Source organism: Schistosoma haematobium, chromosome ZW, assembly GCF_000699445.3.
Source record: "Schistosoma haematobium chromosome ZW, whole genome shotgun sequence".
Lineage (NCBI taxonomy): Eukaryota > Metazoa > Platyhelminthes > Trematoda > Strigeidida > Schistosomatidae > Schistosoma > Schistosoma haematobium.
The window spans coordinates 1,364,465-1,387,212 of NC_067195.1; the positions used below are offsets into that span (position 1 = coordinate 1,364,465).

The window sequence follows — 22,748 nt, forward strand, 5'->3', positions numbered from 1 at the left end:
ATGTACATATATATACATAGTGAATTGAATGAACCATCAAATCAATTAAGTGACTAACAGTAAGGCTAGCAGAATGAATATACGAGTAGGCAGTAAGCAATTCTCAAGCATACATATTCATAGTAGTACAACAATAATAAAGGTGTAATGATATAAGGTAAACTGTTAATGTCCAGATGACTCTATCCGTTAAATGGGTTAACAAAAGAGCTTTACAAAATGAAACGTGAATAAACTCAATTGCTCATGAGCTGCTATAACGATTGTATCAATAAAAGTGGGTGTAAGGAATAATGTACAACCACTACCGTGTGGGCCAGTTCATGGCCTACGGTTAACTGATATTTTTCGGTTGTCATTGATTTAACGAGAATAAATGAACTTTTAGACGAGCAGTGACTCGACTGCCGGATGGTTCGGTTAGGTTCCAGTGACAATTCAGATGATCCATAGTTGCAGACAGACTTTGGAATTGGATGTGATAAACGTGTGTCTGAATTAATTATAATCGACAATCGCAGCTCATCTTCATTCTTCCTCAGTTTGAGATTTTTTTGGCCGTATTTAGCGAAACTGCATATTTACGATTAGAATTTGAAACTATCATAATTTATGAATTTATATCTTGGATAATTTCCGATGTTTGTTTTCAAAACATCGAATTCAGTATAATATGATCAAAATCATTATGGATTGATCGGTTTCTGCATCAAACTTATAAAGATTAGGATTCTCTTTCAGGCGTTGATAGACTTTGACGAAGAAATATTATCAGATGTAAAAGCTTTGAATTTTGTTCCCCCCGCGTCCAAATGAAAACCTTGTTTAATCTGTTTTGGTTTGTTTAAATGATCCAATTGAATGTATTTTTGTGACCTTGACTGTTAGAAGCATTTTCAAATCTCCCAAAGAAATGTGCAAATATTTTAACTAGATGTCACAAGACTTTGCATCGAATTCTCTTCCAACGTTTAAAGTGAGGTTTGCCTATATAATTTATAATCATTCGTCTTCGTTCAATTTATAATGCATTGATTTAAAATAAAGCAACTTTTTGACATTTAGAATTGTTCATTCACATCATGTAGACTGTTAGTACGAAGATCATTTTTGAGCTTAGTTATTCACAGCGTCACAAGGTTACTTTTGCTCTGCTCTGCTGGTGTCAGAATAGCACTAATTACTTTATAAAATAGTATTACAAGCAATATTTTTGACGCGACATCGAAGGAATGTTTTAGTAGATATCTATTTGACAGTAATTTAGTTCTTAAGAAAGCGGATTGTCAAAAATAGCTACTCTTTGGAGATTAAAATATGTAGATTTCACATATGGTTTTCCAGTGGGGTGTAATTAAAACATACTTGACTCCTTTTTCAGTGATTCACTTATAGAAATAGTGCATTAAGTAGCATGAAGAAATTGAAAATCACCTGCAATCTTTAGTTACGGATTCAATTTTTATTATTGTGTTCTTATGAGATATGATTCATTGAACCGAAATATTTACGGGTTTGAACGGACCTACGATGAATAGAAAACTAAGTTATGCATCACATGCTATCATTTCAAGGAACTATATTACCTTTAGATTGAAATTCATTATTAAGCACGATTTTTAGAGCAGTATACTTCATTTCTGAAGACATTGGCAAAAATTAAAGCCCAGATTAGTCTGACTAACTTCATAAGGTTGGCAAATTTTTAAAGATATGTTTATCAGCATTTAATTGACATCTACAAATACACATTAAAATGTAGCTACACAAATGAGTATGACGAGAGTTTCTAATTAAAGCGCCGCGGTGTCAAGAGAGGTTGTTTTATCCCGAACCATCTCGAATTGTTAAAATCTTTAGTTTTGGACATGTATAAGAAATAATGTTGTTTTTATTTAAGTCCTCTACTTTAATGTGCAGTAATATTCATAAGTATATCTGAAAGTGTCATACCAATCAAATGAATTTATGAGTGAGTGATAATATCAATAAATAAAATCTATAAAACTCCTTGATGTCACATTTTATAGATAGTAGTCATGAAATAGTTTACACCAAGTAATTTAAAGTAGTTTGTCGCATACCTACCACTTTTCTCATCGGTTTTAATCTCGAATCTTACATGTAACAGGAGTTTGGTGGATTCGATCTATCACCTCAAAACTTTATTTCCTTAAGAAATTCGTAACACCCTTGTCTCTACCTTAGCCAAATTAAGTCTAACAAATGATTTTGCTTACTACTATTCCCAAAATTATTTGTTTATTTATTTTTCGATCCATCTTTAAATATATTCTTTCGTGTTTTATTATTTTTCGACCTTTTACTATGTAATCTTCATAGCTTCTTATGTGTGCTGTTTTAATGTCTATTTTTTCAAGTTTCCGGTCTACTTCCTATCATAAAACATTCATTCAGGTCTTTATTGGTTTTACCATAATTAGTACACTCGTAATCACATTACTAATTTGTATCTTTTGCTTATTGCGTTTTTTCATGTAATCTATTTCCTCGTTGTGACTTAAATTACTTTGATTAGCTTGATATTATTTCATATATGTGTATATAAATATTACCGTATACTCGAGTAAAAATTGAAAGGGATGTAATTTAGGAGAGTATTATTTATTAAGATCTGTCGTTCGAATTGAATAGTGTTGCACGATGTTAGAGCCTTGAAGCAAATTATATCGTTCTACATTGTTGGATTTTAAAAACCATCGAGTTTGAAATCGAAATCAAAATGAAACACAAAGCAGATATTTATCTATCAGCTGGTAAGTCATTTAGAGTGTAGAAACGCGGCACTTATATGGGTCAGTTCATGTTATCACTCCACTTTAACACATCAAGATGAGACTAACACGGCATTTCCGAGAGTATTAGGATCAGTAACAGTATAAATAGCGGTAGTAGAGACTAGATATAGAAAAAAAGACTAAGGGGGTAGTTGAGACTGTGCACCTGGTATAAAATAAATGGCATGTACGCCTACACCATTGCGACCGATTTTAGCCGTGGCATATAGTGTCTTTATTTTTCAGTTACTAAACTAGGGTGGAACTCAACCACATAATCTGAAACTACCTACATGGCAGTCAATAACTGATGTTTTGTCTCGAAGTTCAGCAAACGAACCTTTGTCATTATATACATCAATAATTATCGACTAAACGTTATTCGGCGGACTCAAACTAGACAGTTGTCAGAAATACCAATCCTCAGTCAACCGTGTGGGCTTTAAGGACTCATACACTTAGATAAGCATAAGATGATCGTAAAAATATAATTGACGTGTGATTTATTGACTAAAGTATTAAGTATTCGTTTGTTCGAGTTTTTTTTTTCAATTTCTCTTTATAGTTGTTTGACAATGAATTATACAGGAATGCAATTATTTCAAAGCTGTGAAAGAGGAGAGTTTGTGTTTAATTCTAATCATAAGAGCTTTAGATTGTAAGTAATTAACGTAGTTAACACAAAACCTAAAGCGCTGTACCACATTTAAACTAAATAATAAAAATACTTTCATGTTTGATTAACTAAGTCAGTCCGTAAACGCAAAGTACACCATGGCACATAATTACATTGTTTCGAATTTCCATACCACATTAAATCACCTAACTAGATGATACTATTTTGAGATCGAAATTCTCTATCATTAGTAATACATATCATACTATCAATGTGGTTAAATTCAACCAGCTGCTAGAATGTAAGATTTCTTCTCTCAGTTCAATATGAATAAATAAACACGACATTGTTAGGCAGTGTATAGGATAACCAACTAATTTAGATGCAAAATTACATTACTGATTACTTTGTTTTTCGAAAAAGCATTCTTAGATCTTTACTTATCTTAATTCTAAAAGTTATGAATTTGTTCAATCATTAAATCAAGAAGTTATTGGTTCAATCTTTGTTAGTAGTATAAAATTCTTAATTAAAGTTTACAAAAATCATGATTTACAATATGAAAGTTTAAATGACTATCATTGACGAATAACTATAGTAGTAATATTAACATATTCATTTGATTTTCTCCCCTTAGAAATATTTGGTTTTAATGTAATTTTATAGTTTTCATTCGCATATTCCATTTTTAACCCTGGAACTGTTTTCGTTATTAATAACTTACTTACTACATACTTACGACTGTTACTCTCAATGGAGCATAAGCTACCCACCAACATTCTCCAACCCACTCTGTCCTCCGGCTTCCTTCCTAGTTCTATCCAGTTGTCGTTCATTCTTCTCATATCTGTCTCCATTTCCCAGCGTAATGTATTCTTCAGTCTTCCTCTTTTCGATTGGTTTTGAGGGTTCCAAGTAAGGGCTTGCCTTGTGACGCAGTTGAGTGCTTTCTTCAATATATGCCCTATCCACTTCCAGTGCTTCTTCCTGATTTCTTCCTCTATTGGAATCTGGTTTGTTCTCTCCCACAATAGGTTGTTGTTGATAGTGTTTGTCCAACAAATCTGAAGTATTTTGTGTAGACAGCTGTTAATAAACACTTGTATCTTCTGGATGATGGCTTTCGTAGTTGTCCAAGTTTCCGCCCCATACATTAGAACTATCTTAACATTTGTATTGAAAATCCTGACTTCGGTGTTGATTGACAATTGTTTTGAGTTCCATTATTAATACTATTATTAAATCAAGTCATTTACTACTTATATTATCAATGGTTAGTTGATGTAAGTTGGGGAATTGTGATCGGATACAAGTTTTATCTAAGTTTTCCTAAGTAACTGTTAATAAGAAATTAAAAAAAGCAACAGTCTATACAGGTATATAATACTTGTGTTAACAAGAGTATAATGTAATAAGCTTTAAAGATTTAATTTATGAAATAGATATCTAATTCACCTCTGTAAGAATTACATCATAGATCATGGTGAACATTAGAATTTTAGGCCAATGTTTATTCTGTTTTAAGATTCATTAGATAAGTTTTCCTTTTATTCCATTATTCAATGAACATGAAGACGTCATTTCATTAATTATCACTTTAGAAGCTTAAAAAGTAATTCATTATGCTATCCAATTATTTGAACTACTATTTTGGTTAGTGTCTTTTTTAGCGAGTTAGTTTTCTATGGGATAGGGTCGCTAACTCAATGCCCAACCCTCCCCCTTTATCCGGGCTTGGGACCGACAGTAGCCCCAGAGGGGCTCCAAGCGGAGTTATAAGTACCATTCATTTATTTATTGAACATAATATTTATATGATTAGATCTCAATGCTAGATCAATGTATCTAATATTTAATATCTAATAATAGTATGATAAGATATTAGATACATTGATCTAGCATTGGGATCTAATCATATAAATATTATGTTCAATAAATAAATGAATGGTGCTTATTACTCCGCTTGAAGCACCTCTGGTGCTACTTCCGGTCCCAAGACCGGATAAAGGAGGAGGGTTGAGCATGAGGTTAGTGACCTCATCCCATAGAAAACTAACTCGCTAAAAAACCACCGACTGCCTCGACATGCGATGTTTAATGGTATAGGAGTAGGTTGGAAGAAAGCTAGGGGCGGCCAGACCAAAACATGGCACAAATCCATGAAGTCACTGACAAGTGGATTGAGCCATGTTGGTAGGTGTAGATTACCTGGTTGGGATCTGCGAGATGATAGAAACCGATGGTTAGCGACCCTGAATGGTATGGCTCAAAATCGTTTGCGATGGCGCAAGTGCATCCACTCTTTGTGTTCCCCCAAATTCTAATCTTCTGAATTCTTTGTGTCCCTTCTTTTCTCTTTTCAAATTTATTTCACTGGATTATACTGATTGAATAGCATCTTCAAACCCTAATGTTTCCGATTACTGCTCATACTTTTACTACCTCTATCATTATGGGATTTGGGTCGACAACTGCATCTCTGTGCTAATTCGGTGTGGCAACTCGAACTGATGTACTTACGTACGAAGTTCTATGTTGTTACTGACTGACTGATCTTAACATACCTTGATCAAATTTAATCCTGGAAATCAATCAATAACACGAATACCCAATATATACATATACAAGGTCCTATCAGGTTCCTATCATTTCTTTCCCTTTTTCAAATCATGAAGAAAGAAAACAAGCAAAACGAAATGGATTGAAAGAAAAGAGAACGTAAATTGTTTACAAGATTATTTTGTTTTCAAATTTTCAAATAAACTACATAAATATTCGGGAAAAAATATTTGTTGTATGTAGACATACATTATTGACTACTGATATGAAAGATCTAATCACCTATCACTTGATGCTTTACTGTTTTCAATCAATGAGATCATGAGTCAATGGGAAGCTAGACCATCGTAGAAAACTTGGAAGCACTGAATGGCTGTCTCATCCTATTGTATGACTCTTTAGCAGTGCTTATCCACAATCCCACCTCGCGAGATTTCAACCCAAGACCTATCAGTCTGACGACTGAGACAGTTATCTAGTTCTTCAAGTTAGATCATTCTGTGATGAAGACAACCTAGAAATTAAACTAACCCATATAAAATCCCTGTAGAAAGAGACGTAATTTACTAAATTTCATTGTATTAAATACAGAAATAAGGAATGTGAAATAAAGATTTAAGGAGATAATTTAAACCTTAATAAAACAGTTAAAACACATTTCCAAAATGTATGCACAAATTATAATAGTTAATGTAATATAATCTGATCTTTTTATTTAGATTCACTAGGTAGCTATCAGGACTCAGTAACTAGGTGGTCAGTGCGATAGCGTTTAAAGTGATCGGTACTGGGACCGAGTTCTAGAGTGAACATCAACTTAAGATACAGGCACATCCAGCTGACGAGTCTTAAATAGGACGAAACGCGCGTTCTGGATTATACTGCTAGCAACTATCCACCTTTGCTTATAATCTGTTTATTGTTTATCAGCCCGAATGTCACGCAATTTCGTGGATCGGTTGCGATTAAACATTAACACCGTTAGATTCCGGCTTAGTGGTCTAGAGGTTAAGCGTTCACGCGCGAGACTGGCGGCTGTGGGTTTGAATTTCGCGAGAGGGATTCTGGATGCGCACTACTGAGGAATTCCATGGCAGGACGAAACGGCCGTCCAGTTCTTCCAGGTTGTCAATAGTGGTCTAACATCAATCGGTTCATGATCTCAATAAAAAAAACTTAATAATCTCCATAACCCCTATATTGATAATCTGTTTATTCTTTATCAGTCAGATATCTCATAAGCTATTACTTATCAATAAATTAGATTAAATAAATAATCAGTCAGTCAGTAACAACGTATAACTTCTAGCCATGTCATTCAACATCTCTAACCATCGGTTTCTGTCATCTCGCAGATCCCAACCAGGTAATCTACACCTACCAATATGGCTCAGTCCACTTGTCAGTGACTTCATGGACTTGTGCCATGTTTTGATCTGGCCACCCCTAGCTTTTTTCCAACCTACTCCTATACCATTGAAAATCGCACATCGAGGCAGTCGGTGGTTGGTCATATGATAGAGATTTATAATGAAATCATATATTTTACTTGAATGAATCTAAAAATAATAATGTTTTTAGCTAATCCTGGTAACTATCACATTTCATACCATACTGTTTTAATCCTTTAAAATTTAATCATCTTTACATTCTTAGAAATAATAATAACTAAATACAACAAAAGATAACATCTGATATAATGCAAACTGTACTGAGTCTAGCAAAGTGTTTACTAACAATGCCTACTTATTAGGAAGTAGGGATGATAATGAAATGGAATGATACATAAAGGGTTAAATATGAATAAGCAAATGATTAAGTTGTTTAATATCACTATTAGTATTAGTTTTAAATCAATACTATTTGAATTATCATATTTTTAATAATTGAATTCATCAGTCGAATAAAGCTGGACTACAATAGAATACGTGGAAGCACTAGACGGCCGTTTCGTCCTAGTTTGGGACTAGAACTCCTCAGCAATGCTCATCCACGATTCCGCACCAAAGTGACTCGAACCTAAGACTTTCAGTCTCGTAGGTGAACGCTTAAACATTAAAGCACTGAGCCGGTATCCAACGGTGTTAATGTCTGACTTCAACCAATCCACGATATTGGGTGACCATCCACCATTGTCTTCAGTGAGTAATTGCCTCTACATCAGCAACGGTTGAGCTCTATTGATTATGGCTTGTCAATAGAACTCCAGGAAGCCTCTTATGAAGTCAATCACTAGTGAACAGTAATTTAATGATTGAATTCATGAATCCTAGGTTCAAGTCCTGCATAAAGGATCGTAGAGTCCTATCCTAAGAAAAAACGGTCATTCAGAGCTTCCAGGTTTTCCATGATAGTCTACCTTTAATCGACTCATCATCTCAACTATTAAAAATTACTACAATATCCACAAAACCTCCATACTGTTATTAACTATCATATGTTATCAAGTATTGTTTTTATTTTTAGTTTCGTAAAGACATGAATAGACAGTTTAATGAAAAGTGAATGCCAAGTTAATGAGATACATGAATAAAAAGTAGAGATATGATACATGTCTGTTAAGATGAAGTAGATCCGTTTTTTAATCTTCCGTATATACATGGTATCAAACAATAATAGGCATTTTTCCATTCATTTAATAGATGATTATTGAATATGAAAGTATAAATTTCATTGATGATTTTATTTCCAGCTATAACTTTTTATTTACTTTTTCCTTTTTTACTTTTTCGCTCAGTAAATAGGAATATTTTACAGTTAAATATTTATAGAAAAAAAGTAGATAAGTAGTTTTAGATGACTGAAATGAAATCCTCCTCCCTTTAGTAATTTTTTTCTTGTTTTTTTATCACCCCTACAACTAAATGAATAAAATAATCTTTGAAAATGTTAAATATTGAACTTTCATTCAACAATAAAATTCTAAGGAGGTTCACGTATCGACTTAGAATACGCAGATGACATAGTCCTGTTTGGTGAAGACGCTGATAAAATGCAGAGTCTTTTGGTAGCTCTAAGCAACAATGCCAGAATGTTTGGGATGCGTTTCTTCCCCTCTAAATGCAAGTTGTTGCTCTAGGACTGGTCTGCGTCAACATCTGAACTAAGGATAGGAAGTGAAGTAGTCGAACGCGTTGACAACTTCACTTATCTTGGAAGTCTGATCAACCTTAATAGGTTGGTGTCTGACGAAATCTCAGCACGGATTCGAAAAGCTCGTTTGGCTTTTGCCAACTTACGTCACCTTTGGCAAAGGCGAGATATCCGTCTACCAATAAAAGGACGAGTATACTGCGCGGCAGTTCGTTCTGTTTTAATTTACGGCAGCGAAACATGGCCTTTAAGAGTAGAAGGTACTCGTCAGCTACTAATATTTGACCACAAATGCCTTAGAAATATTGCTGGCGTCTGCTGGGATCACCGGATAAGTAATAGTGAGGTTAGACGCAGGGTATTAGGGAATGATGGTAAATCAGTTGATGAGGTTGTTAATCTTCATCGACTGAGATGGTTGGGCCACGTGTTACGTATGCCTGAACACCGATTACCACGACGTGCAATGCTAACCGGTGTTGGAGATGGTTAGAAGAAAGTTAGGGGTGGCCAAACCAAAACGTGGCATCAGTGCTTGAAGTCACTGACTTCTGTTCTGAACCATGTTGTTATATGCAGACTACTTGATTGAATAATAATCCTAGTATAATTAGCTTCATTTATTCCTATGTATCCATAGTGTTTAATTTCAGTCATATTCATGTTGTTCAATGTTTAAGACTGTAACTGATCCTTCTTTTATCGGTATATGTGCATCCTGTTCACTCTTAAACATCAATAAGAAGATTCAAACCCTAACCAGTACACCCTATTGTACAAGTTAGTGACCACCTGGACTCAATAGCTTTGTGGATAACACAATGGCATTTGAAGCGAATGGTGCTAGGTTCGAGTCCCTGAGTAATGATTAAGTCTAGCATGCAGGCGTATCCAACTGAAGAGTCCTAGATAAGACTAAACGGTTGTCCTTAATTCCATTACTGACCATCATTCCTTTCTGTTTATAAAACATTGTTTTTTTTAAACATTCTCATTTCGTCAAAACATAAAAGGATAATGGTTTTGTGCATAACTGCTTTCATGTGATCATATTTATCTTTCACAATTTCGACTAGCTATCTGGGCGAGACTCTAATTTATGAACGAGCCAATCAGAAGCGTTTCGGAGATTTCAAGGTTACGGCGCCAACCTCAGTGCTTAATGCTAACGTACGATGAGTTCACAACGAATTTTGTACAAAACATGATAATTGAGCGCCTATAACAAATAAAACGGCAAGAATATAATTTGTGAACGATTCAATCCAGTATAAGATAATAGATCTCGGATTTTAACACGAAAGCCTTTCATCCATTTGGCTAAATCAATTTCCGGCATTATAGCTGATTTCAGTTCGTGATGAAAAACGCATATATAATTTCTAACTAAGGCGAATTATGACAACTATCGCGAACTGGATAATAAAAGCACCACTAACACTGGTTGCAGCCAGGTACTACAATATATTCGGATGTTTGGAGAGTGTACAGACTCCTACATAGGCTTGGTTATGTGCATCGTGTCGTTATCCACAAGTAGCATTTTGTGCACTCAACAACCGGAGTGCACATAAACAATATTGAAGGTATGTGGTCGAGGCTGAAAGAGTTTTTGAGACTTTATCATGGCTCCAGAGGCCGACTATTCTGTAGCCGTATGGATGATTTCCTCTACTGTATGCATTACGGTTATAGAACCCCTGAACCTCTTTCTAATCATGACAAGTTTTTGAACCACGTTAAAGAAATGTATCTACTTTATTTCCTTGGTTTTGTATAATATACTTTTACTCTACACTGACTGTTTGCTGATTGGCTAATATTTCACAAGGTCACTTAAGATTCGTTGAAAGGTCGTCCATAAATTAGAGTCTCGTCGCTATCTGAAAAGAAAATTAAGTTCAGACATCTGGGTGAAAAACTGGAATTATATGTAGTCGGAATCACTAGCTTCAACCCACATGGATCCTTGGATTCCCACTACTTATATGTCCCACATCAGTATTGAAACAGTTACCGTAATGAAATTCATTCTAATGACTGTAATATATGTAGTGCAAATTAGGAAATATTGTAAATTCCTTCGTTCAAAATCATATTACACTAATATTTAAAAGAAAATGATAATAATTTCCTTTTCATTAATTTTTCTCATTTTTAACATTCAACGATAGTTTAGATTCATTTGGATAATTCAATAGTATTTCATTTTATTCCATGTTTTAATGTATTCATCTCTTTGATTGAATAGTTTCATGGTATTTAGGCGCCAAGTTGATGTGAGACATCAAAAAAAGGGAAGAATATGTATTTGTGAAAATCACAGTGAAACAATTTGAAGTAAATTCAACGTTTTCGTCTAGTAATCTGATTCAATCTTTTTCAAGGAAATGTAGAATCAGACCTCGACACGGAATACAATGGACAGCTCAGAACCAATTAGAGGATTTGGACTTTGCAGATGACGTAGCTCTCTTATCGCATACACATGAACAAATGCAGATAAAGACAAACGGTGTAGCAGCAGTCTCTACATCAGTAGGCCTCGACATACACAAAGGGAAAACAAAGGTCTTCAAATACAACACGGAGAACAACAATCCAATCACACTTGATGGCGAAACTCTGGAAGATGTAGAATCCTTCACATACCTGGGAAGTATCATCAATAAACAAAGAGGATCAGATGCAGACGTGAAGGCGAGGATTGGTAAGGCATGGACAGCATTCCTACAATTGAAGAACATATAGAACTCAAAACATTTTTCAACCAATATCAAAGTTAGAATCTTTAATACGAACGTCAAGACAGTTCTACTGTACGGAGCTGAAACTTGGAGAACTACAACAACCATCATCAAGAAGGTACAAGTATTTATAAATAGTTGTCTATGCCAGATATTCAATGTCCGTTGACCGGATACCATCAGCAACAGCCTTCTGTGGGACAGAACAAACCAGCTTCCAGCTGAAGAGGAAATGAGGAAAAGACGTCGAAATTGGATAGGACATACATTACGCAAATCATCAAGCTGCATCACGAGGCAAGACCTAACTTGAAATCCTGAAGGGGAGTGGAAAAGAGGAAGGCCAAAGAACACATTACTTCGGGAACTAGAATCAAATATGAAAAGGATCAATAGGAACTGAAAGGAGCTCGAAAGGATTGTCCAGGACAGGGTTGAATGGAGAATGCTTGTGGTCGGCCTATGCTCCTTTGCGAGAAGTAACAGGCGTATCTATCTACCTACCTACCTATAGAATCAAAATGATCGAATATAAATAAGGTACATGGTTCTCCGGTTCACTTTGTACTGAACAGATCATCAAATCAACGTTAACAATGTTTAAAGTGGGTATTTGCATTAGTGTATATAAGACATATGGTGTGAAACAAAAAAGTGTTAAGATAAAATGTATGTATACGTAAACATTGTTAACATTGATTGGATGATCTATTTAGTATACAATGAACCGAAGAACCATGTACCTTATTTATATTCGATAATTTTGATGTTTGATTCTATATTTCCTTGAAAACGATTGGACCAGATTACCAGACAAAAACGTTGGATTTACTTCAAATGGATTCACTGTGATTTTCACTAATACATATTCTTCCTGTTTAATGTCATATATATATAACATCTAAGAAGTGAATTATGTGTTGCATAAGAGCCCATAGAGTCTTCAAGAAAGTTGATATGATCGATATTCTATTTTTGACAATCAATACCGTACAGAATATTGATTATTGATAGTCATTACTGAAAGTGTTTTACATTTATTGTGATTATATGTATAAATATATGATATGGATACAAAACATTTGATATAATTGTGTTCAAAATGTTCCATATGTTTAGGTATACCTTTGTTTGTTATGGTATGTTATGTTAACAAAGTTCAGTGAAACTGTAAAATCTTGAACTAAGGCTACGATCATAATAAATGAAACTAAAGTTTAAATGTAAGCAATGATGGATAATGGCTAGCAGTGGAATCCAGGACGCGCGTTTCGTCCTAAAGTGAACATTAACTCTCTGAGATTCAGGTACATCCAGCTGACGAGTCCTAAATAGGACGAAACGCGCGTCAAACTGGATTCCACTACTAGCCACTATCCATCACTGCTTACAAATAGCTTGTGAATTAAGGTAATATCGAGGCATACGCACAGTATGCACATATGCCAATAACAAACTGATCAATTGTAGTCTTATACCTCAATGGTAAGATACAAGCCAAACAATACCAAGTGAATTTAAAGTTTAAATGATTATTAGTTTTTAGGTTGAATGCTGGTTACGAGAACTAAAGGTCATGTCTTTGATCCCATGTGGGATTGTAGTGACTCATATTACAGCGAATCAGTAGTTCATTACTTCCTGGTTCCCATTGGTTATCCCAGTTTGTGATATTAACTATAAAATTCAACTATCTTCACATACCCTTATATAAACTAATAAGTAAACTGAACTTGTCAAAGTACATGTATAATGAATATCATCTAATTGTGTGTGCGTTCAGTGATCATGAAAAGAAATTGGAGATAAGTGCAAACTTATCAGTTCATTAAATAAAGTAAATGTCCTTTATTGATCTCCTTGTTGTCAGGGCTAAAATTAAGAGTACATGCTATGAATAATTTTTTTACATAGTAAACAACAAATATCATAGTGCCAATAACCATACAACAGCCGATCTTCTAAGACTGTTACATTTTCCACATTACTCACCACTTTGGCTGTTCATCTTCTGTTGTATGTGGCGAAATAGTTTATTTCTTGTAAATTATGACTGTTTTTTCAAGTACTTCTGTGGTGATTACTACTTATACTGATAGACATAAGTAATAATGTAGATGACTCAGCGAGTCTTTGTCGAGCTGGCGTTGGACGTCCAGGGTACTGGGTTGACATCAAGTTTAGATGGCCCAATAGATCAACAGAGCTACGGTGGCCAGAGCTCCAGAATACTCGACATTTCGACGGGGAGCGTGGCACAAACTACGAAAAACAAGAAAGTGGCATGGCAAGCAGCACAACTGCAGAAGCGACCGTTTAAAAGGAGGACGAGTTTGGTGTATGCTACTTATACTGACAGATATAAGTATTATGTAGCAGAAATCGGAACGCCTGCAAGCAGGAGATTGTATTGAACATAACAGGAAGAGAAATAGAGAACAATCATAATAACAACAGAATTGAAAGAATCATGAAGCATGTACAAGACAACTGGACGAAATTGTACAAATACTGTATTTAATGTATGATTTTCACTTTTTAGTAAGTCACTCGGTAATTTTTTATTAAACAATATCTATTGGTTAAATTCACGTGGTGTTGTTTACTTGTATCTTTCTATTGTTACTTAGGACTCCAATTGATCAGTCTCTTGTTGGGATATGTGCATACTGTGAGGACTGCCTCGATATTGCCTTACGTCACATGCTATAGAAGCAAAGATGGGTAGTGGGTAGCAGTGGAATCCAGGACGCGTGTTTCGTCCTATTTAAGACTCGTCAACTAGACGTGCCTTCACTCCGGGACTCGAACTTAATATCGTTTGCCTTAAGGAAACAATACCAAGTGGAATTCAAACTTCACCACATTGCAGAAGAAGGTGGCTATCACGACTCAGTAGCTAATGGATAACGTGGTGTTTTTTGATGTTAATGGTATTGGGTTTGAGTTCCAAAGTGAACATCAACTCTGAGATGCAGGTACCTCCAGCTGACGAGTCCCAAATAGGACGAAACACTCACACTTTATTCCACTGCTAGCCACTATCCATCTTTTCTTATAATATCTATTGGTTTTCGTTACTTTAGCTTTAATTGTTCATTAGTAGTGTAGAATAATCACACATATATCAGATATACATTTTCTACTGATATTTCAGTTGACTATGTTGATGAGTATTGACTTCTTTAAAGCATTTTATTTAGGTATTTTATTATAATATGTTTCTTCTTTAATGGTAACTCATTCATTGAATACAAATTTATCTATTGAACTTTGAGAAATACTGTGTATTTATGTATTCGTAAATCAGGTTCCACGTCTGTTGAAACCGAACTAAATGGAAAAACGTTAGAATAAATAACTTACTAGTGAGAAGTTAAAGGTGCCGATAGAGGTAGTTTTCTAAGCGGGTCAGACGCTAAGCCTTCGACCGAAAGGTCTTATCCACAAGGCAGTGGAGCAATGTAAGGAGAAACAGTCCCATGGTAGCCGGTGAGCAACAAATGATTCATATACCATTTGTTTCCTCAGGATCGTAGAGCCCATGTTCACCATTGGTTTGGAATCAGGATTTTCTAACTACCCTATGTGGATCCTCCGTATCCACCAACCCGGTTCATTCGCTTTTCATCCTCTCAGTTTCACAAACGACAGCCCTTACGCGGGAAGGCAATTAGAAGGACTTCCCTAGTAGTGGCTGTATAGGCGTGGCCATGTGAAAGCATTTTGAGAGGGAGAACTAACTCTCTCCACTCTTGGCCGTACCAGGGCATGTATGGTGTTGTGATTGAAGCACTTGGCTTACAAACATCAAGTTGTAAGTTCTAACCCTACATACATCCACTTTTAGTGGAATACCAAAATATTAACACCAGCCCACACATATATAAATATATGAATAGTATGGCTTAAAGTTGCACTTAATGAATAGGAGTTATGTTTTGGTACATTACGGTTATTGGTTGCAAAATGAAAAAAACACAACATAATTTACTACTGAAAGATTTAATGATTAAGAAATGTAATAAAATGTCAATATCGATACATACTACTATGTTATTATTCATAATGTAGATGAAATGAAATCGTTTATTTGCTGTCTGAAAGCAGTCTACAAAGTACATATATTATGTATTTGTCGTATAACTGTTTATATTTGGTTAATTTACTCATTGATATTGATACATGAAATCACTGGCTACTTCTTAGTGGATTCTGTTAACATCTTCAAATATTCTGCCTCAAAATGCCCTGATACGACCGGGAGTGGGGAGAGTCCCCTCTCCCTCTCCAAATGCTCTCACATGGTCACGCGTATATAGCCTCTGCCAGAGAAGTCCTACTCACTGCCTTCTCGCAGCGTTACTGTTGTTCACGAAATTGAGAGGATGAAGAGTGAATGTCCGGCGCTTTAACCGGGTTGGTGGACATAGAGAGTCCACCTAGTGTACATGGGCTCCATGATCTTAAGGAAACAAATGGAGTATAAACCAATCGTTGGTCACCGACTACCATGGAACTGCATTTCCTTACGTTGCTCCACTGCCTTGTGGATCAGACCTTCAGGACGAAGGCTCCGGGTGTGGCCCCCTAAGAAAAGCACGTGCTTCGGTTTGGGCACCCGGGTAGTATCACAGCCCTCACACATATCAAATGAGATTTGTGTAGGGCATATGTATTTGGTGCCTCCTTGTACCAATATCTGTGTTAAAATAAATAAATAATTAAATCCAAATATTCTAGATAAATTATATGAGATACTTACTTTTCTACTTACGCCTATTACTCCCAATCGAGCATAGGCTGCCGACTAGCATTCTCCAATCCATTCTGTCCTGGGTATTCCTTTCTAGTTCTATTTAATTGTTGTTCATTCTTCCCATGTCTGTCTTCATTTCTCGGTGTAATGTGTACTTTGGTCTTCCTCTTTTCCTTTGGCCTTGATGATTCCATGTGACGGCTTGACTTGTGATACAGGTGGGTGGTTTCCTCAATGTGTGTCCTATTACGTGAGATAGATGAGATGAAAATCTTTGCATATTGATCATAGTAATAATTAGCTGCTTGTGTGTTGAATCTAAGTAAGTTGACTTACTTATTAAATTAATTACATTGAAACTGTAATGAAGGAAAAGTTTTGATTATTATCAATAAAAGGGTTTTGTGGATATTGTAGTAATTTAATAGTTGAATTCATAAGTCGATTAAAGTTAAACTACCATGGAAAACCTAGGATCTCTGAACGACCGTTTTGTTCTAGTATAGGACTCCTCAGCAGTGCGCATCCATAATCCGTTATGTGGGACTCAAATCCAGGACCTTTGGTCTCGCACGCGAACGATTAACCTATAGACCACTAAGTTGATATCCAACAGTTATAATGTCTATCTTTAATTAATCCACGAAATCGCGCCACCGTTCACCATTGTCTTCAGTGAACTCCACTAGAATTCGCTGAAGACAATGACGAATAGTGGCTCAATTTCGTGGGTTGGTTGAAGTTTTGGTTGTGTTATGATTATATTGTTAAAACAATGAATGGACTGTTAATTGACAAATGATACATAATGATATGATGAGGATAAATACTAACTAATGACTACTCTAAATTATCAACTTATGCCCCCGTACGTACTGATTTCATAAGATAAAACAACTTATCAATATAATACATTTCACTCTTTCATAACGATATGTTTATCATATTGAGCACTAAACATTAAAGCAAACATAAATCACAGTTATCTGAATAAAGGCAATTGAATAATATGTGCTTTTTATCTAGTTAACATATCAATGAATTTATAACCTGACTACTGAGCCTCTATGTTAACGTTATCATTATTCGTCGAACATAGTACTAAATGATGTAAACACTGTATTCATATTAATTACGCATCAGTATTTCAACATTAATGTATCATCAGTTTAGGAGTTATGGAGATTGTTAAGTTTTTGATTGAGATCATGAACCGATTGATGGTAGACCACCCTTGGAAACCTGAAAGCACTGGACGGCCGTTTCGTCCTATTGTGGGACTCCTCAGAAGTGCGCATCCACGATCTCGCTCGCGGGATTCGAACCCAGGGTCTTCAGTCTCGCACACGAACGCTTAACCTACTGTTAATGTATCAGATTGTAGTGACAATAAGAAAATTGGAAATGACTTACAATCAAGATTACTTACTTACTTACTTATGCCTATTACTCCTCATGGAGGATCATAGGCCATCTACTGGACAATTAAAATAAAGCTATTCAATTCATTTGTATATTTCTTCATTATCTAATTTCATAAATCAATTACCGTGAAATTTTATCACGAAAACTAGATAATTGTCTTTTTGTTTTTATCAGAAACCTATTCAAATGTAACTCAATCAACTTGTTTTGTTTTTTTCTTTTCAATCAAGAGATTTTCAAAATCTATTATTTTTACTATTTTTTGGATTGAATTCACGAGTTGATTGATGTTAAACCACTATTGAATACCTGGAAGCACTAGACGGATGTTTTATCCTAGTGTGGGACTCCTCAACAGTGTGTATCCACGAATCCGCATGTGGGGTTCGAACACAGGATCTTTGGTCTCGCGCGCGAACGCTTAGCCTCTGGAACACTGAGTTGGCATCCAATGGTGTAAATATCGAACTTAAACGAATCCTCTATATGCTCACTAGTGACTAGTTTCGTGACGAAATTCTCATAGTTCTAGAGAGAGACCGTGACCAGTAGAGTTAATCCGCGTCAGGTAGAGACAGATATCTACTTCACACAATGGAAGATGGTGGATTAGTTGAAGTTAGACATCATTAACACTGTTGGATATCAGCTCAGGGGTCTACTTGTTAAGCGTTCGTGCGCCAGATCGAATGTCCTGTGTTTAAATCATTCGTACGGGATCGTGTATGCTCACTGTTGAGGAGTCTGATACTAGGACTAAAAGAATGTCCAGTGTTTCCAGGTTTTCACTTGTGGTCTTACATCCATCAGTTAGTGATCTCAATAAAAATTCAACAATCTCTAGAACTCTATACAAGTTATCAGCTCAAATATGGAAGTTATTCTTATTCTAAGTAAATTTCTTAAAAACTAAACCATATTCATCAGTCAGGTTCCAAATATCTAAAATACTCTGATAGTTTATTACAGAAGATTCTCCTCGAAAAATTCCAACAACCAGGAATTACTATTGAAAATAAACTTTGTGTTTTCTTCTAATTGTTAGATTTAGTCGGGAACTGAAGATAAAAAAATTAAACAATAACGATCAGTCATTTAGTTATAAGCTATGTGAAAACTGGCTCATAAATACACTGGTTTACGTTGCCATACTACATCAACACAATGAGCTAGATAGTATTACTAGTAGTAAAAAAGGATTAGATATAAACAATATGGTTCAAGAAGAAAGAATAAAGGTGAGACTAAAATTTATGGACAACCTTTGAATGACGCTTGACTGACTGAGAGGGTTCGCCTACTAACTAGAACCAAATGAGGGTTATAAAACCGTATGAAGAATTAGAATTATGAGTCAAAGCAACAAATTTGAATGTAAATAGATAGTTTACTTCAATAAATCATCAAAATGATGAACAATAATTCAAACAATCAAGGATTTTTAAGTATTATAGTGCAATAACAAAATAAACGGGGAAGTACAAGAATTAAATGAAATCCTGGAATATTCAAAACCCAAGATCTAACCATATGCTTCGTTACTAGTATAGGGGTTCTGGAGATTATTAAGTTTTTGAATTAGATCATGAACCGTGGATTGGTTGATGTTAGACGCTATCATCATTGGATGCTGGCTCAGTGGTCCAGTAGGTTGAGCGTTCGTGCGCGAGACCGAAGGCCCTGGGTTTGAATCCCACGAGCGGGATCGTGGGTGCGCACTGCTTAGGAGTCCCACAATAGAACGAAACGGCTGTCCAGTGCTTCCAGGTTTTCAGTGGTGGTCTAACATCAATCGCTTCATAATCTCAATCAAAAACATATGCTTCAATTTTAAATTTTTATATATATTACTGCCTCGTGTTATTCCTGTCAGAATAATGATAAAGTTTTATAGCTAATGACGAACAATTCAAAGGTATTATGTTTTTTAATCTAGAAGGTTTAATCCTGAAACCCCTCATCATCTTTCTAGAGAATATCATCTGATCATATCTGAAAAGGGTGATCTACTAGTATTACTCTACATGTAATTAATAGCTTATTGTACTGAATTAGAAGTTGACTAGTTATTATTCATTATAGCGTTACAATTTATTTTATTTTAACACATAGATATTGGTACAAGGAGGCATCAAATACATATGCGCCACACAAATCTCATTTGATATGTGTGAGGGCCGTGATACTACTGACCGGGTGCCCAAACCGAAGCAGGTAGTTTTCTTAGGGAGCCACACTCCTAGCCTTTGACCTAAAGGTCTGACCCACAAGGCAGTGGAGCACCGTGAGGAGATGCAGTCCCATGGTAGCCGGTGACCAACGATTGTTTCATACACCATTCGTTCCCTCGGGTTACTGGAGCCTATGTGCACCTTTGGTTTGGGGTTCGGTTAAAGCGCCAGGCATTAGCTTTTCGTCCTCTCATTTTCGTAAACAACAGTGATGCCACGAGAAGTTTGTGAGTAGGACTTCCGTGGCAGATGCTCTATACACGTGTCCTTGTGAGAGCATTTCGCGAGGGAGAGTGGACTCTTCCCACTCTCGGTCGTACCAGGGCATCTGTGGGCGCGTTGTAATTATTGACATACTTATCCCAAACCTTCTTCCCCTGTTGTTGTCGTCGTCTGTAAGTAGATAATAGTTATAAATCTCTCAATTAAAAGGATATGATAAACGAAGGATACGTATTTATTCATTTAATTATTATTGTAGTCCTTCATTATCTTTCGAATAATCAGTTTATTCATTTTTCTGACTATAGCCTCCTTTAATAATATAAATTTTATTTGTTGTAAATAATTGGATATAATATATTGCTTTCTAGACTTATTACCCGCCTAATCCAGATCTATTTTTATCTTTGAATCATTATTATTATTATTATAACTTCTGACCTTGTGCCCTATTAATATATGACGTAATGATACTGCCATTTAGAGAACAGTGACTTATCGACCGGACCAATGACGAGCAGTCTGAAGTTGTTATCGGTCCTGCTTCCTGCCTAATCCAAACATACTGGATTTATTAAGCAAAATGAATAGTGGCCAGCAGTAGAATCCTGGACGCGCGTTTCATCCTATTTAGGACTCGTCAGCTGGACATGCCTGCATATCAGTGTTGATGTTCACTATGACACTCAAATTAAGTACCATTCACTTCAAACGTTATCGCATGACGTGTCCCAAATAGGATGAAGAGAGCATCAAACTGGATTGTACTGCTAACCACTACCCATCTTTACTTAAAAAATAGCTTATGATAAGAGGAACAGGAATATACATAGTTTAGCTACTTAACAATTATACAATACAAATATATGTAAAATACTCGTCTATAAATGGATCCCAACAATTACCATTCATTACTGTCATTAGGATATAACCATTATGATTGTTATTGTCATTATGATAAGCTTGAATTTCATGAAATTTGAGAAATTCCAATTTTGAAACTTTTATTTTTTTAATTTTCTCTATTCCATTTTTCTTTTTTTTTCGTATCTACTTATCTTTCTTGTTTGTCTTTTTGTTGTTGTTGATAATTTGATGATCCAATTGCTTATATAATAAATTTACTCATATTTCCTTTGTAAATACTAAAGGCAAAACTATACATACTAATAAGTCTTGCTAATTGTGAACGCTATATTCGTTTCCTAAACTATTCTTTAACCCATAAGCTAAAACTATACAGCGACCTGAACAAAGAGAGAGAAAACACAAAGTATGCGAGAAGTACTTTACTCCCAAGGTTCATTTCAATACAGAAAATATAGGGTTTTTATAAAATTTTAAATGTCCTTCTTGGGTTGCTAGAAGATTCTAGAATGCTACTAAACATAGTAGCAGTGTAGCAGCCAACCAATCAGAACCTCTACATATGACGTTTTGCCCCATTGATATTTCTGGTTAAAACTTCAAGTGAACGCTGATTCGATGAAACGCTTCTTAGTGTTTTTGGTGGAGTTTTGTTCTCTGAGAACGATGAAAGCTCCACGACCAAACCATCCGGCTCAGAGAACAAAACTCCACCAAAATCATCCATCTGAGCTACAAATCTTCCCCACCAGCTTCTTAGTGTTTTTCAGATCCTTGCTTGACCTTTTCGAGAAATTTTCTGAGTCACCCCAACATATACATCATAAGTATATAAGGTGTGAATAGTAACTATAAAATGTGAAAATTACTTACATGCGCTGTTCAATACTTACAAACTGATCGATAGAATTTGATAAACACTAACAGATCCATGTAAACCGATCACTGTTTATTACGTTGTAATTAATTCATTGTAAATATCTTAGCGTGTTTCGTCCTATTTGGAACTTGTCAGCTGGATGTATCTGCATCTCAGAGTTGATGTTCACTCTCGGATTCGAACCCAGTAGTTGAGTGGATAGTGAGGTGGTGTTTGAAGCAAAATGGTACTTAGTTCAAGTCCTAGAGTGAACATTAACTCTGTGATGTAGGCATGTCCAACTAACGAGTCTCAAATCGGATTCCACTACTAGACACTATCCATGTTTGCTTATATTGTCATATTTATTTCAACTTTTGAATGATGATCGAATTCCATCAATCAAATTACAGTGTTATTAATAACTCAAATGACTTCACAGCTGATTCACTGATGAGTTTCTACTAGTATAAATGACATCAAATAAATCATCCTGCCGATTGTATCCGAAGTACGTTAAATAAAATATACATCAACTGTAATGTATCATATAATTTCAATCAATTACATGA

General features: G+C 35.4%; 1 protein-coding gene across 1 annotated transcript in view; it reads left to right on the forward strand.

Moving 5' to 3' along the window:
* Positions 1-876: 876 nt before the first annotated feature.
* RAB26 (Ras- protein Rab-26) overlaps positions 877-22,748 on the forward strand; it is a 77,270-nt gene continuing 55,398 nt past the window's right edge. The window contains exon 1 of the mRNA XM_051210155.1: positions 877-976. Within this exon, the coding sequence (XP_051070122.1) occupies positions 935-976 (42 nt within the window). The 5' untranslated portion in view covers positions 877-934. The remainder of the gene's footprint in view (positions 977-22,748) is intronic.